General features: G+C 60.1%; 1 protein-coding gene and 1 long non-coding RNA gene across 4 annotated transcripts in view; both read right to left on the reverse strand.

The window, feature by feature from the left end:
- Nucleotides 1-469: 469 nt before the first annotated feature.
- On the reverse strand, nucleotides 470-8,806 carry LOC144740263 (uncharacterized; the record flags this gene model as incomplete). The annotated part of the gene is made up of 4 exons (XM_078623134.1): nucleotides 8,532-8,806; nucleotides 5,371-5,457; nucleotides 1,715-2,040; nucleotides 470-547 (listed from the first exon to the last, which is right to left on the reverse strand). Coding segments are annotated over exons 1-4 (554 nt in total), but the record flags the coding sequence as incomplete, so codon positions are not given.
- Nucleotides 8,807-14,308: 5,502 nt separating this feature from the next.
- Nucleotides 14,309-17,500, reverse strand: part of LOC144740264 (uncharacterized) — a 3,715-nt gene continuing 523 nt past the window's right edge. The window contains exons 2-3 of one of the 3 annotated variants that reach the window (XR_013589600.1): nucleotides 16,636-16,702; nucleotides 14,309-14,494 (exon numbers count right to left, since the gene is read on the reverse strand). This is a non-coding gene — a long non-coding RNA (uncharacterized LOC144740264). The other 2 variants (XR_013589598.1, XR_013589599.1) reach the window with 2 other exon arrangements.

A 17,500-nucleotide genomic window follows, 5' to 3' on the forward strand; every position in this document is an offset into this window, starting at 1 on the left:
CGACACATACACGTGACGGACACACACACACGTGACGGACACACACACACGTGACGGACACACGCACGTGACCGGACACACACACACGTGACGGACACACACACACGTGACGGACACACGCACACGTGACGGACACACGCACACGTGACGGACACACGCACACGTGACGACACACGCACACGTGACGGACACATGCGTGACAACACACACGACGGACACACACGACGGACACACGCGTGACTGACACACGTGACGGACACACGCGTGACGGATACACGTGACGGACACACACGTGACTGACGTGACGGACACACGTGACGGACACACGCGTGACGGATACACGTGACTGACACACGTGACTGACACACGTGACGGACACACGTGACGGACACACGCGTGACGGACACACGCGTGACGGATACACGCGGCGCGCACGGCGCTATCGTGGACAACGACCAGCGTTCGCCACCGAGCGACGGCACCGCCGCGCTCGTGCCAGGCTGGGTGCACGTCGGGGGCCTTGAGGTGCGGGAGGGCTCGCTTGCCGCTGCCGGCAGCACGTGCCGCGAGTTGACTGCCGAGATGACGGCTAACACCGCAGCCGGCTATAACACGCACACCGCTAACACCACAACTGGCTAAACACACCACTATAACCACAACCAACTACCACCACACACCCACACACCACCCCACACACACCCCCACCCACCACCCACCCACCCACCACACCCACCCCACACCACCCCCACCCACCCACCACCACACCCCACCCCACCACCCCCACACACCACACCCCCCCCACCCCACCCACCCCACCACCCCACCCCACACACCCACCCACTCCACCACCCCACCCACCCACCCACTCACCCACCCACACACCCACCCACCCACCCACCCACCCACACCCACCCACACCCACTCACCCCACCCCCCACTCCCCACCCACCCACCCACCCACCCATCACCCACCCACCCACCTCACCCACCACCACCCACCCCCCACTCACCCACACCACCCACCCACCCCACCCACTCACCCACCCACCTCACCCACCCACCCACTCACCCCACCCACCCACCTCACCCACCTCACCCACCCACCACCACCCACTCACACCCCACCCACCCACTCACCCACCCACCACCCACTCCCACCCACCACCCACTCACCCACTCCACCCACCCACTCCCCACCCACCCACTCACCCACCCACCCACCCACTCACCCACCCACTCCACCACCCACCTCACCCACCCACCCACTCACCCACTCACCCACCCACCCACCCACTCACCCACCACCACCCACTACCCACCCACCCACTCACCCACCCACCCACCCACTCACCCACCCACCCACCCACCCACTCACCCACCCACCCACCCACTCACCCACCCACCCACTCACCCACTCACTCACCCACTCACCCACCCACTCACCCACCCCACTCACCCACCACCCACTCACCCACCCACTCACCCACCCACCACTCACCCACTCACCCACCCACCCACCCACTCACCCACCCACCACCCACCCACCTCACCCACCCACCCACTCACCCACTCACTCACCCACTCACCCACCCACTCACCCACCCACTCACCCACCCACCCACTCACCCACCCCACTCACCCACCCACCCACTCACCCACTCACCCACCCACCCACTCACCCACTCACCCACCCACCCACCCACACTCTCACACACGCGCGATGTCACGCACCTCTCTGGCCCACGCTGGCTTCTCGCTGGGGTTGTGGTTCTGGTAGTGATACAGCTGCTGCTGCTGCTGCTGCTGCAGCTGCTGCTGCTGATTGGCGTGGGCCGCAGCTGCCGCCGCCGCAGCCGCCGCCACGGTGGTGGCCGGCGCCGCCGCACCGGTTGCCTTGCCGACGCCGCCTCCGCCGCCACCGCCACCACCACCGCCCTGCACCTGCTGCAGCTGCTTGAGGTAGGCCTGCTCCTGCTGCAGGCGCCGGTGCAGCTTCTCGGCCTGAAGCTGCTCCTCCATCTGCTTGCGCTTGTACTCCTGGGGGGCGGGGCGGGGGGGGGGGGGCGGGGGGGGGGGCGGGGGGGGGCGGGGGGGGCGACACGCGGGATGACGGCGTGGCGGGCGGCAAGGCACGGCGCGCGTACGGCACCGTGAGCGGGTGGTGGTGGTGGTGAAGGTGGTGGTGGTGAAAGGTGGTGGTGAAGGTGGTGGTGGTGGTGGTGAAAGGTGGTGCTGGTGAAGTCGGTGGTGAAAGGTGGTGGTGGTGGTGGCGGAAGGCTGGTGGTGGTGGTGGTGGTGAAGGTGGTGGTGGTGAAGGTGGTGGTGAAGTCGGTGGTGGTGAAAGGTGCTGGTGGTGAAAGGTGGTGGTGGTGGTGGTGGTGGCGGAAGGCGGTGGTGGTGGTGGTGGTGAAGGGTGGTGGTGGTGGTGTGAAGGTGGTGGTGCTGGTGAAAGGTGGTGGTGGTGGTGAAGTCGGTGGTGGTGGTGGTGGTGAAGGTGGTGGTGGTGGTGGTAAAGGTGGTGGTGAAGTCGGTGGTGGTGAAAGGTGGTGGTGGTGAAAGGTGCTGGTGGTGAAAGGTGGTGGTGGTGGTGGTGAAGTCGGTGGTGGTGGTGGTATTGGTGAAAGGCGGTGGTGGTGGTGGTTAAGGTGGTGTTGGTGAAGGTGGTGTTGGTGAAAGGCGGTGGTGGTGGTATTGGCGGTGGTGGTGTTGGTCAAGGTGGTGGTGGTGGTGGTGAATCCGGTGGTGGTGGTGGTGGTGGTGGCGGTGGTGGTGGCGGTCAAGGCAGTAGTGGTGATAGTGATAGTGGTGTTAGCAGCGGCGGTGGCGGGTGTTGATGGTGGCAATTGTGGTGAAGGTGGTGGTGGTGGTGGTGTACGAGGTGGTGGTGGTGTACGAGGTGGTGGCGGTGGTGGTGGTGTACGAGGTGGTGGTGATGGTGGTGTACGAGGTGGTGGTGGCGGTGGTGGTGGCGGTGGGTGGTGGTGTACGAGGTGGGTGGTGGTGGCGGTGGTGGTGGTGGTGGTGGTACACGTCGCCTGACACCCACAGGACAGGCAAGGGACACCACCTTTGACGCACGCACTTTGGTGTACACACACACACTAAACACACACACACACTAAACACATCACACTAAACACACACACACACACTAAACACACACACACACACTAAACACATCACACTAAACACACACACACACACACACTAAACACATCACACTAAACACACACTAAACACACACAGCGCACACATGGAAAACCACACACTCGGTACGCGCCACGTACACACACACACACGAACACCCATCCAGACCCACGCACACACGAACACCCAACCAGACACACACACGCGCGCACACACACACACACACACTGCGTGCCCGGTGACCCCCGGCGTGCCCGGTGACCCCCGGCGTGCCCGGTGACCCCCGGCGTGCCCGGTGACCCCGGGGCCGTGCGGGGTGGAACAGGAGGAGCGCAGAGGGCGGCAGAGGAGAGATGCTGACGGGGGGGGGGTGGTGGCGATGGTGGCGGGTGGTGGCGGTGGTGGCGGTGGTGGCGGTGGTGGCGGTGGTGGGGGGCGGTGGCGGGTGGCGGTGGTGGTGGTGGTGGTGGTGGGGGTGGGGGGGGCGGTGGCGGTGGCGGTGGTGGGGGGCGGTGGCGGGTGGTGGTGGTGGTGGCGGTGGTGGCGGTGGTGGCGGTGGCGGTGGCGGGGCGGGTGGCGGGTGGTGGTGGTGGTGGTGGCGGTGGTGGGGGGCGGTGGCGGGTGGCGGTGGCGGTGGTGGCGGTGGTGGCGGGTGGTGGCGGTGGGGGGCGGTGGCGGCGGTGGGGGGCGGTGGCGGTGGTGGTGGTGGCGGTGGGTGGGGGGGGCGGTGGCGGTGGTGGGGGGCGGTGGCGGGTGGCGGTGGCGGGTGGTGGCGGTGGTGGCGGTGGGGGGGCGGTGGCGGGTGGTGGGGGGCGGGTGGCGGTGGGGGCGGTGGCGGTGGTGGGGGCAGGTGGCGGTGGTGGTGGTGGCGGTGGTGGCGGTGGTGGCGGTGGTGGCGGTGGTGGCGGTGGGGGGCGGGTGGCGGTGGTGGTGGTGGCGGTGGTGGGGGGCGGTGGCGGGTGGCGGGTGGCGGTGGTGGCGGTGGTGGCGGTGGTGGCGGTGGGGGGGCGGTGGCGGTGGTGGGGGGCGGTGGCGGGTGGCGGGGGCGGTGGCGGGGGGCGGGTGGCGGTTGGTGGTGGCGGTGGCGGTGGCGGTGGCGGGGGGGCGGTGCGTGGTGGTGGGGCGGCGGTGGTGGTGGTGGCGGTGGTGGGGGGCGGTGGCGGTGGTGGGGGGGCGGTGGCGGTGGCGGGGGGCGGTGGCGGGTGGCGGGTGGTGGTGGCTGGCGGTGGTGGGGGGCGGGGTGGCGGTGGTGGTGGCGGTGGTGGGGGGCGGGTGGCTGGTGGCGGCGGCGGGGGGCGGGTGGCGGGTGGCGGGTGGCTGGTGGCGGTGGTGGGGGGCGGGTGGCGGTGGTGGTGGCGGGTGGTGGGGGGGCGGTGGCGGGGGGCGGTGGCGGGTGGCGGGTGGTGGTGGCGGGTGGTGGGGGGCGGTGGCGGTGGCGGTGGTGGGGGGCGGGCTGGTGGCGGTGGCGGTGGGTGGCGGGTGGTGGTGGCGGTGGTGGGGGGGCGGTGGCGGTGGTGGGGGGCGTGTGGCGGGTGGCGGGTGGTGGTGGTGGTGGTGGGGGGGCGGGTGGCGGGTGGCGGGGGGCGGTGGCGGGTGGCGGGGTGGTGGCGGTGGTGGCGGGTGGTGGTGGCGGTGGTGGGGGGCGGGTGGCGGTGGTGGGGGGCGGTGGCGGGTGGCGGGTGGTGGCGGTGGTGGTGGGGGGGCGGTGGGGGGCTGGTGGCGGCGGCGGCGCAGCCGGGGAGAGTACGCGGCGTGCGCACTATATACACTACGCGCGCGCTGTGTGCGTATGCACTATATACACACACACCGTGTGTGTACACGCCGTGTGAGTACACGCCGTGTGAGTACATGCCGTGTGAGTACACGCCGTGTGTGTACACGCCGTGTGTGTACACGCCGTGTGTGTACACGCCGTGTGTGTACAACGCCGTGTGTGTACACACGCCGTGTGAGTACACGCCGTGTGAGTACACGCCGTGTGTGTACACGGCGTGTGAGTACACGGCGTGTGAGTACACGGCGTGTGAGTACACGGCGTGTGAGTACACGGCGTGTGAGTACACGCTGTGTGTGTACACGCCGTGTGAGTACACACACACAGTGTGTGTGTACTCACACAGTGTGTGTATACACACACTGTGTGTGTACACACACTGTGAGTGCACACTGTGTACACACGCTGTGAGTACACGCAGCGTGTGTGCGCGAGTGCGTTACCAGCAGTAGCGCCTGCTCGTGCAGCAGCTGCTGCTGCAGGATCTCCAGCTGCCTCTGCTCCTCTTCTAGCTGCCTCCGAATGTACTCCTGGCGGCGGGCGGCGGCACGCCACGCCACGGCACACCGTGCCACGCCAGGGCACGTGACACCACGCCGCGGCACGCCAAACCACACCGTGCCACGGCACACCACGCGACACCACGCCGCGCCACGCCACGTAACACACCACGCCGCGGCACGCCACGTAACACGCAACACGACGGAACGCCAAACCACACCGTGCCACGGCACGTCACGCCACAACCGTGCCACGGCACACCACGCGACACCACGCCACGTGACACCGAGTCACACCGGTGAGCACGTACGGTGGTGACAGTGGTGGTGGTTGTGGTGGTGGTTGTTGCGGTGGTGATGGTTGTTGCGGTGGTGGTTGTGGTTGTTGCGGTGGTGGTTGTGGTTGTTGCGGTGGTGGTGGTTGTTGCGGTGGTGGTTGTGGTTGTTGCGGTGGTGGTGGTTGTTGTTGCGGTGGTGGTTGTGGTTGTTGCGGTGGTGGTGGTTGTTGCGGTGGTGGTTGTTGTTGCAGTGGTGGTGGTGGTTGTTGCGGTGGTGGTTGTGGTTGTTGCGGGTGGTGGTGGTGGTTGTTGTTGCGGTGGTGGTTGTGGTTGTTGCGGTGGTGGTGGTTGTTGCGGTGGGTGGTTGTTGTTGCAGTGGTGGTGGTTGCGGTGGTGGTTGTTGCGGTGGTGGTTGTGGTTGTTGCGATGGTGGTTGTGGTTGTTGCGGTGGTGGTTGTGGTTGTTGCGGTGGTGGTTGTGGTTGCGGTGGTGGTTGTTGTTGCAGTGGTGGTTGTGGTTGTTGCGGTGGTGGTGGTTGTTGTTGCGGTGATGGTTGTTGTTGCGGTGGTGGTTGTGGTTGTTGCGGTGGTTGTGGTTGTTGTGGTTGTGGCGTACACCAGCCGGGTGCCAGTCATTCAAAGTAAACAAAACAGCGAAGACACGGACAACGGAGGTGGACAGGAGACAGACAGAGACAGACAGAGACAGACAGAGACACAGAGACACAGACACACACAGAGACACACAGAGACACACAGAGACACACAGAGACACACAGAGACACACAGAGACACACAGAGACACACAGAGACACACAGAGACACACAGAGACACAGAGACACACAGAGACAGACAGAGACATACAGAGACACACAGAGACAGACAGAGACAGACAGAGACAGACAGAGACACACAGAGACACACAGAGACAGACAGAGACACACAGAGACACACAGAGACACACAGAGACACCACGGGCCAGTACAGGAGACAGACAAGAGCAGGCGAGAGACAGAGACACACAGAGAGACACGGGGACGCAAAGAGACACACAGAGACACACAGACACACAGAGACAGACACACAGAGACAGACAGACACACACACACACAGAGACACACACACACACAGAGACAGACACACAGAGACAGACAACACACACACACACAGAGACACACACACACACACACAGAGACACACAGACACACAGAGACAGACACACAGAGACACACAGACACACAGAGACAGACAGACACACACACACACACACACAGACACACAGAGACAGACACACAGAGACAGACAGACACACACACACACAGAGACACACACACACACAGAGACAGACACACAGAGACAGACAGACACACACACACAGAGACACACACACACACACACAGAGACACAGACACACAGAGACAGACACACAGAGACACACAGACACACAGAGACAGACAGACAGACACACACACACAGACACACACACAGACACACAGAGACAGACACACAGAGACACACAGACACACAGAGACAGACAGACACACACACACACACACAGACACACACAGACACACAGAGACAGACAGACACACACAGAATGAATCCATGGCAGGCAGTGCAGCAGGAGAAGGAGGAGGAGAGGGAGGGAGAGACAGAGGCAGTGCACAGTGAGAGCCGTCACGTTGTCACCCGCCACCACCGCCACCACCACCACCACCCGCCACCACCACCGCCGCCACCACCACCACCACCGCCATCACCACCACAACCACACCACCACCACCATCACCACCGCCACCACAAGCGCCCACCACCACCACCACCACCAACCACCGCCACCACCACCGCCGCCACCACCACCACCACCACCGCAACCCAAACGCCTTCGGTTCGTGCCGGCGCGCCGCATCCAGTGACCCCCCCCCCCCCCACGACGAGAGAATAAAATCCACGTGAGCACAGGGAGAGAGGCGGGAGAGAGGCTCAAACCACGTGGGGTGTGCAGCAGCTGCTGCAGCAGCAGCAGCAGCTGCAGCAGCAGCAGCAACTGCAGCAGCAGCAGCTGCAGCAGCAGTAGCAGCTGCAGCAGCAGCAGCAGCTGCAGCAGCAGCAGCTGCAGCAGCAGCAGCAGCTGCAGCAACTGCAGCAGCAGCAGCAGCAGCAGCTGCAGCAGCAGCAGCTGCGCAGCAGCAGCAGCAGCAGCTGCAGCAGCAGCAGCTGCAGCAGCAGCAGCAGCAGCTGCAGCAGCAGCAGCAGCTGCAGCTGCAGCAGCAGCAGCAGCTGCAGCTGCAGCAGCAGCAGCTGCAGCAGCAGCAGCAGCAGCAGCTGCAGCTGCAGCAGCAGGCGTCACGCGGCGCTGCGGTTGAACCCCCACCACGACCTCCCGTACCGCAGGAAAGGTTGTCAACATCTCGCCGTCGGCGCACGCACTCACACACAGTCACGCGCTCGCTCGTCAGCCGGTGACCCTATGACCCTGTGACCCTATGACCTGGTGAGCCGGTGACCCTATGACCTGGTGACTCTATGACCCTATGACCCGGTGACCCTATGACCCGGTGACTCTATGACCATGTGACTCTATGACCCGGTGACCCTATGACCCGGTAAGCCGGTGACCCTATGACCCTATGACCCGGTGACTCTATGACCATGTGACTCTATGACCCGGTGACCCTATGACCCCCACCGTTAAGCCCCACGCCCGTGACCCTATGACCCTGTGACTCTATGACCTGGTGACCCTATGGCCCGGTGAGCCAATGACCCAATGACCCTGTGACCCTACGACCCTATGACCCTTCGAGTCGGTGAGCCCGGCCGGACCTGCTGCTCGCGCTCGGCGATGCGGCGCTCCTCCTCCTCTCGACGCCGGCGCTCCAACTCCATCCGGCGCAGCTCCTCGTCGCGCCGCTGCTGCTCCCGGCGCAGCTCCCGATCGCGCCGCTGCCTCTACACCGTCACCACCACCGTCACCACGCGCCGTGTGTGTGTGTGTGTACACGTGGTGTGTACACGTGGTGTGTACACGCGGTGTGTACACGTGGTGTGTACACGTGGTGTGTACACGCGGTGTGTACACGCGGTGTGTACACGCGGTGTGTACACGCGGTGTGTGTGTGTGTGTACACGTGGTGTGTACACGTGGTGTGTACACGTGGTGTGTACACGTGGTGTGTACACGCGGTGTGTACACGCGGTGTGTGTGTGTGTGTACACGTGGTGTGTACACGTGGTGTGTACACGCGGTGTGTGTGTGTGTGTACACGTGGTGTGTACACGTGGTGTGTACACGCGGTGTGTACACGTGGTGTGTACACGTGGTGTGTACACGTGGTGTGTACACGTGGTGTGTACACGTGGTGTGTACACGTGGTGTGTACACGCGGTGTGTGTGTGTGTACAGCTCCTCGTCGCGCCGCTGCTGCTCCCGGCGCAGCTCCCGATCGCGCCGCTGCCTCTACACCACCACCACCGTCACCACCACGCCGTGTGTGTGTACACGTGGTGTGTGTGTGTGTACACGCTGTGTGTGTGTGTGTGTGTACACGCTGTGTGTGTGTGTGTGTACACGCTGTGTGTGTGTGTGTACGCTGTGTGTGTGTGTGCGTGTGTACGCTGTGTGTGTGTGTGTGTACACGCTGTGTGTGTGTGTGTACGCTGTGTGTGTGTGTGCGTGTGTACGCTGTGTGTGTGTGCGTGTGTACACGCCGTGTGTGTGTACACGTGGTGTGTGTGTGTGTACACGCTGTGTGTGTGTGTGTGTGTACACGCTGTGTGTGTGTGTGTACACGCTGTGTGTGTGTGTGTGCACGCTGTGTGTGTGTGTGTACACGCTGTGTGTGTGTGTGTGTACACGCTGTGTGTGTGTGTGTACACGCTGGGTGTGTGTGTGTACACGCTGTGTGTGTGTGTGTACACGCTGGGTGTGTGTGTGTACACGCTGTGTGTGGTGTGTACACGCTGTGTGTGTGTGTGTGTACACGCTGTGTGTGTGTGTGTACACGCTGTGTGTGTGTGTGTACACGCTGTGTGTGTGTGTGTACACGCTGGGTGTGTGTGTGTACACGCTGTGTGTGTGTGTGTGTGTACACGCAGTGTGTGTGTGTGTACACACGCTGTGTGTGTGTGTGTGTACACGCTGTGTGTGTGTACGCTGTGTGTGTGGTGTGTGTACACGCTGTGTGTGTGTGTGTGTACACGCTGTGTGTGTGTGTGTGTACGCTGTGTGTGTGTGTGTACGCTGTGTGTGTGTGCGTGTGTACACGCCGTGTGTGTGTACACGCTGTGTGTGTGTGTGTACACGCTGTGTGTGTGTGTGTGTACACGCTGTGTGTGTGTGTACACGCTGTGTGTGTGTGCGTGTGTACGCTGTGTGTGTGTGCGTGTGTACACGCCGTGTGTGTGTGCACGCTGTGTGTGTGTGTACGCTGTGTGTGTGTGCGTGTGTACGCCGTGTGTGTGTGCGTGTGTACACGCCGTGTGTGTGTACGTGTGTACACGCCGTGTGTGTGTACACGCTGTGTGTGTACACGCCGTGTGTGTGTGTGTACACGCCGTGTGTGTGTGTGTACGCTGTGTGTGTGTGCGTGTGTACACGCCGTGTGTGTGTACACGCTGTGTGTGTGTGTGTACACGCTGTGTGTGTGTGTACACGCTGTGTGTGTGTGTACACGCTGTGTGTGTGTGCGTGTGTACGCTGTGTGTGTGTGCGTGTGTACACGCCGTGTGTGTGTGCACGCTGTGTGTGTGTGCACGCTGTGTGTGTGTGCGTGTGTACGCCGTGTGTGTGTGTGCGTGTGTACACGCCGTGTGTGTGTACGTGTGTACACGCCGTGTGTGTGTACACGCTGTGTGTGTACACGCCGTGTGTGTGTGTGTACACGCCGTGTGTGTGTGTGTACACGCTGTGTGTGTGTGTGTACACGCTGTGTGTGTGTACACGCTGTGTGTGTACACGCCGTGTGTGTGTACACGCCGTGTGTGTGTGTGTGTACACGCTGTGTGTGTGTGTACACACCGTGTGTGTGTGTGTGTGTACGGTGCGTGGACACGCTCCGTGGCGCGCGCGCGTACACCGCATCCACTCAACTCCCGTGGTGCCCACTCGGGCTCTACGCCGCGCCACTAAACCGACTCCCCAACGCGGCGCACGCGCCCGCTGGCATTTACCAGGGCTGCCGACTAAAACGTGGCCGCGATTCGAACCGGCAACGTCGGCATCGTCGAGAGACGGGGCGCCGATGGCGACAGAGCGGATGAACCATCGATACACACGCGTAAGGTTTTTCGGTGAAGTCACGTGGGTAAAAAAATATTTTTGAAATAAAAATACCTGCGGTCGTAATGCAAACAAAAAACACAACTCTGATAATGTATGTGCACTGTCCTTGAAGTTGATTGGTCCACACCCGAGACAGCTTTCCTTAGAGCCTAGACTCACATGGGTTGGACCAGATGACGCCAAAAGGCGCACAACTCAAAGGCAATGCACCATCGGAGTATGAGAGCTCGGATTAAGCATTTACACCATTGGAACCTCATTTGCCAGTAAAAAAATGATAATTGTTTTTTTACCCTTCTATCTGGCAACAAAACTGACACCTTTTTTACAAGGAGTCATGTTTGCATTGACCACAATACCTGCGGTCATAATGCAAACAAAAAACACAACTCTGATAATGTTTGCACTGTCCTTGAAGTTGATTGGTCCACACCCGAGACGGCTTTCCTTAGAGCCTAGTCTCACATGGGTTGGACCAGATGACGCCAAAAGGCGTAAAAAAAAGGTGTCAGTTTTGTTGCCAGACAGAAGGGTAAAAAAAACAATTATGGTTTTTTTTAACTGGCAAATGAGGTTCCAATGGTATAATAACACTGGTCACAAAAAAAAAAATAATTTCTGGCCTGGACTTTTGCAGCTGTTTTAGACTAATTTCAGGGTGCCGATTCCAAATCAGATTTGCTCTGTCACATCTCATTTTTATGCTGTCGGCATACCCCATTCTCATTGATTTTACCCGAAATTGACTCTGTCACTTAAGATTGCAAGTTGTTGCCAGTCAGTGACTGCTTTAGTGTTAAAATACGGTGCTGTGTTTTGAGGATAGTTTGTTTGTAATATCATTTTATGTAGATATCCACATTTATTTAATATTTTTCTTCCGCAGTTTTTATTGAAAATGCAATATTTGATCTCTCAAAAACCTGATGTGATGGACAAAAACTGATGCCAGATTTGGAATCGGCACCCGCCAAAATTACCTTAACACCGTTGGAATACCTGACGTCAGAAAAAGTGTGTTGACCAGTGTGATAGAAATAAAATAATAAAAATCACGACGTTTCGGAGGCAACACAAGTCTTCCACAAGTAGCACTAATCCCATATCTGCATTTCCCATAAATATGCTAAATTCCTCTTGATATGCAAATTCCTTTGTCAAGGCGCCCTTCCCCCTCGAACCCAGCTTAAATGTACGCTGCCAAGCCTGGTGGTGCTCATTCAGACGCTGTCGTTCATTCAGACGCTGTCGTTCCGACAGACCTGTTCTTCACCTGAGGACGGCTGCTTGCGTTGTGGCCGAAACGTCGTGAGAATTGTATTGCGTTGTGTTTTATTTTTATCATTTCATTATTTCCCTTCTACGTGACGACTTTACCGAAAGAACCAAGAAGGTGGCACCGTCACAGCTAGATTTACCGTCTCGAGCGAGGCACGGATCAAATCCGACGTGTTCGACGCGCGCGCGCCGATGTTGTTCGAGCGCCGATCGAGCGCCGATTCAAAATCGATTGCGTGAATAATTCTAAGGCGTGGAAAATCTGGACGGAAACTTTCCCAACGGAGCGGGCAGAGGGAAAACGCGCAAGCGGATCGAGGAGGAGGAGGAGGAGGAACCGGGAGAGTTGGATTGACGTGGACACGGGAAAACCACGAGCGGGAGTGGCTTCGATGGAAGCGGGAACGGAGACGGAGCGAGGAATGGAGTGGAGCGGAAGGGACGCGTAGCACGGACGCCATGATCACAATCACGCGCGCGCGCCATGATCACAATCACGCGGTGATTAGCTCAGCACAGACACACGTGATAACAGTCAGCGCGCGCACAAACGTGATTGATTACAATCAGCGCGCACAAACGTGATCACAATCAGCGCTCACACACTCGGTGATAGGTCAACACAATGGCACACACACACACACGAGATTACACTCGAGATTACAATCAAGCACACGTGATTACAATCACCAGCACACGTGACTACAATCACGTGATTACAATCACCAGCAACACGTGACTACAATCACGTGATTACAATCACCAGCAACACGTGATCACTCGAGGACAGACAACGGTGGCTATGGGCAGTGACAATGGCACAACACAAACAAACATGGCCCTGGGGGGGGGAGGGGGGGGGGAGGGGGGGGGAGGGGTCTTGGGGGGAGGGGAGGGGGTCTCGAGGGGGGAGGGGGGGGAGGGAGGGGGAGGGAGGGGGAGGGGTCTTGGGGGGAGGGGAGGGGGTCTCGAGGGGGGAGGGGAGGGAGGGAGGGGGAGGGGGGGGGAGGGGTCTTGGGGGGAGGGGGTAGGGGGTCTCGAGGGGGGAGGGGGGGGAGGGAGGGGGAGGGGGGGGGAGGGGGTCTCGAGGGGGGAGGGGGGGGGAAGGGGGGGGAGGGGGGGGGAGGTGGGGGGAGGGAGGGGGAGGGGTCTTGGGGGGAGGGGGTAGGGGGTCTCGAGGGGAGAGGGGGGGGAGGGAGGGGGAGGGGTCTTGGGGGGAGGGGGGTAGGGGGTCTCGAGGGGGGAGGGGGGGGGGAGGGAGGGGTCTTGGGGGGAGGGGAGGGGGTCTTGGGGGGAGGGGAGGGGGTCTCGAGGGGGGAGGGGGGGGGTGTCGTGGGGACGACGACTAGTTAAGACCACCACCCTACAGAGACTGCACTAGACTCTACTACCACAGACTGCGTCACAGAGCCTGTAGCGCTGGTCACAGCGCCCCCCCCCCTCGTGCACCCCCCCCCCCCGAGCCCCCCCTCCCGAGCCCCCCCTCGCTCTCACCTCCTCGAGGCGTCTGCGCTGCTCGCGCTCCTGCTCGATGCGCTTGTGCCGCTCGGCCAGCATCTGCTGCTGCTTGTGCCGCTCCTGCGCCGCCTGCATCAGCTGCTGCTGCCGCCGCTGGGCCTCGGAGTTCTCCTAACGGGGGGGGGGGGGGGGGGGTGGTGTAGCGTCACGGTGTGTCACGGTGTGTCACGGTGTGTGTGTCTCACTGTGTGTGTGTCACTGTGTGTGTGTCACTGTGTGTGTCTGTGTGTGTCACAGCATCTGCTGCTGCTTGTGCCGCTCCTGCGCCGCCTGCATCAGCTGCTGCTGCCGCCGCTGTGCCTCGGAGTTCTCCTAACGGGGGGGGGGGGGGGGTGGTGTAGCGTCATGGTGTGTCACGGTGTGTGTCACTGTGTGTGTGTCACTGTGTGTGTGTCACTGTGTGTGTGTCACTGTGTGTGTCTGTGTGTGTCACAGCATCTGCTGCTGCTTGTGCCGCTCCTGCGCCGCCTGCATCAGCTGCTGCTGCCGCCGCTGTGCCTCGGAGTTCTCCTAACGGGGGGGGGGGGGGGGGTGGTGTAGCGTCATGGTGTGTCACGGTGTGTGTCACTGTGTGTGTGTCACTGTGTGTGTGTCACTGTGTGTGTGTCACTGTGTGTGTCTGTGTGTGTCACAGCATCTGCTGCTGCTTGTGTCGCTCCTGCGCCGCCTGCATCAGCTGCTGCTGCCGCCGCTGTGCCTCGGAGTTCTCCTAACGGGGGGGGGGGGTGGTGTAGCGTCACGGTGTGTGTCACGGTGTGTGTCACTGTGTGTGTGTCACTGTGTGTGTGTCACAGCATCAGCTGCTGCTGCCGCCGCTGAGCCTCGGAGTTCTCCTAACGGGAGGGGGGGGGGGTGGTGTAGCGTCACGGTGTGTCACGGTGTGTGTCACTGTGTGTGTGTGTGTCACTGTGTGTGTGTCACTGTGTGTGTGTGTGTCACTGTGTGTGTGTCACTGTGTGTGTGTCACTGTGTGTGTGTGTGTCACTGTGTGTGTGTCACTGTGTGTGTGTGTGTCACTGTGTGTGTGTCACTGTGTGTGTGTCACTGTGTGTGTGTCACAGCATCTGCTGCTGCTTGTGCCGCTCCTGCGCCGCCTGCATCAGCTGCTGCTGCTGCCGCTGGGCCTCGGAGTTCTCCTAACGGGGGGTGGGGGGGGTGGTGTAGCGTCACGGTGTGTCACGGTGTGTGTCACTGTGTGTGTGTCACTGTGTGTGTGTCACTGTGTGTGTGTCACTGTGTGTGTGTCACAGCATCAGCTGCTGCTGCCGCCGCTGGGCTTCGGAGTTCTCCTAACGGGGGGGGGGGGGGGGTGGTGTAGCGTCACGGTGTGTCACGGTGTGTCACGGTGTGACTGTGTGTGTGTCTGTGTGTGTGTCACTGTGTGTGTCTGTGTGTGTCACTGTGTGTGTGTCACAGCATCAGCTGCTGCTGCCGCCGCTGGGCCTCGAAGTTCTCCTAACGGGGGGGGGGGGGGGGTGGTGTAGCGTCACGGTGTGTCACGGTGTGACTGTGTGTGTGTCTGTGTGTGTGTCACTGTGTGTCTGTGTGTGTGTCACTGTGTGTCTGTGTGTGTGTCACTGTATGTGTGTGTCTCTGTGTGTGTCACTGTGTGTGTGTGTCACTGTGTGTGTGTGTCTCTGTGTGTTTGTGTCTCGGTCATCTCGGTCAGTCGACCCGTGGCACCTGCTGGGTCTGCCCCGTGACCTCCTGCCAGCGGCCGTTCGACACTTCACGTGCACATGGCCTGGCACAAGCGTCGTGGTGACGTCACCGCCACTTAGTGGCGAATGGCGGTTGTTGTTGTTGTGTGTGTGTCTGTGTGTGTCACTGTGTGTCACTATGTGTGTATGTGTGTGTGTCTGTGTGTGTGCGTGTCACTGTGTGTGTCACTGTGTGTGTGTCTGTGTCTGTGTGTCTGTCTGTGTGTGTCTGTGTGTGAATCTCTGCGTGTGAATCTGTGTGTGTGTTGTCACTGTGTCACTGTGTGTGTGTCACTGTGTGTGTGTCAGTGTGTGTGTGTGTGCGTGTCACTGTGTGTGTCACTGTGTGTGTGTCTGTGTGTGTGTCTGTGTGTCTGTCTGTGTGTCTGTCTGTGTGTGTCTGTGTGTGAATCTCTGCGTGTGAATCTGTGTGTGTGAATCTGTGTGTGTGAATCTGTGTGTGTGAATCTGTGTGTGTGAATCTGTGTGTGTGAATCTGTGTGTGTGAATCTGTGTGTGTGTTGTCACTGTGTCACTGTGTGTGTGTCACTGTGTGTGTGTGTCACTGTGTCTGTGTGTGAATCTGTGTGTGTGAATCTGTGTGTGTGTTGTCACTGTGTGTGTGTCACTGTGTGTGTGTGTCATTGTGTCTGTGTGTGAATCTGTGTGTGTGAATCTGTGTGTGTGTTGTCACTGTGTCACTGTGTGTGTGTCACTGTGTGTGTGTGTCACTGTGTGAGTGTGACTGTGTGTGTCAGTGTGTGTGTCAGTGTGTCTGTGTGTGTGTGTGTCACTGTGTGTGTCACTGTGTCTGTGTGTGAATCTGTGTGTGTGTTGTCACTGTGTCACTGTGTGTGTGTCACTGTGTGTGTGTGTGTCACTGTGTCTGTGTGTGAATCTGTGTGTGTGAATCTGTGTGTGAATCTGTGTGTGTGTTGTCACTGTGTCACTGTGTGTGTGTCACTGTGTGTGTGTCACTGTGTGTGTGTCACTGTGTGTGTCACTGTGTGTGTGTGTCACTGTGTGAGTGTGACTGTGTGTGTCAGTGTGTGTGTCAGTGTGTCTGTGTGTGTGTGTGTCACTGTGTGTGTGTGTCACTGTGTCTGTGTGTGTCACTGTGTCTGTGTGTGTGTACAGTGTGTGTTGTCACCTTCTCCTTCTGCAGACGCAGGAAGTCTCTTCGAAGCGTCGACTCTCCCGGCATGTTCACGATCGAGCTGAGACGACACACACACACACACAGTCACACACACACAGTCACACACACACAGTCACACACACACAGTCACACACAGTCACACACATGACGCACACACAGTCACACACACAGTCACACACACACAGTCACACACACAGTCACACAGTCACACACAGTCACAGTCACACACAGTCACACAGACACACAGTCACACAGACACACACACACACAGTCACACACGCAGACACACACACACAGTCACACACAGTCACAGTCACACACAGTCACACACACAGTCACACACACAGTCACACAGTCACACACAGTCACACAGACACACAGTCACACACGCAGACACACACGCAGTCACACACGCAGACACACGACACGACACATACACACAGTGACACGCACACAGACACGCACACAGACACGCACACAGACACACACACACACGACGCACACAGACACACACACAGACGCACACACGACAACACGCACACACGCAGACACACACGCAGACACACACACGACACGACACATACACACAGTCACACACACACAAGACACAGACACACATGACGCACACATGACGCACACACAGACACACACACATGACGCACACACACAGACACACACACGCAGACACACACACACACACACGACGCACACAGGACAACGCACACACACGCACGCACACACACGCACGCACACACACACACAGTCACACACACACAGACACGCACACAGACACACACACACACACACACACATGACGCACACAGAGACACACACACAGACGCACACACGACAACAC

This window comes from Lampetra planeri, unplaced genomic scaffold, assembly GCF_965212315.1.
Source record: "Lampetra planeri unplaced genomic scaffold, kcLamPlan1.2.h2 scaffold_2009, whole genome shotgun sequence".
Classification (NCBI taxonomy): Eukaryota; Metazoa; Chordata; class Hyperoartia; order Petromyzontiformes; family Petromyzontidae; genus Lampetra; species Lampetra planeri.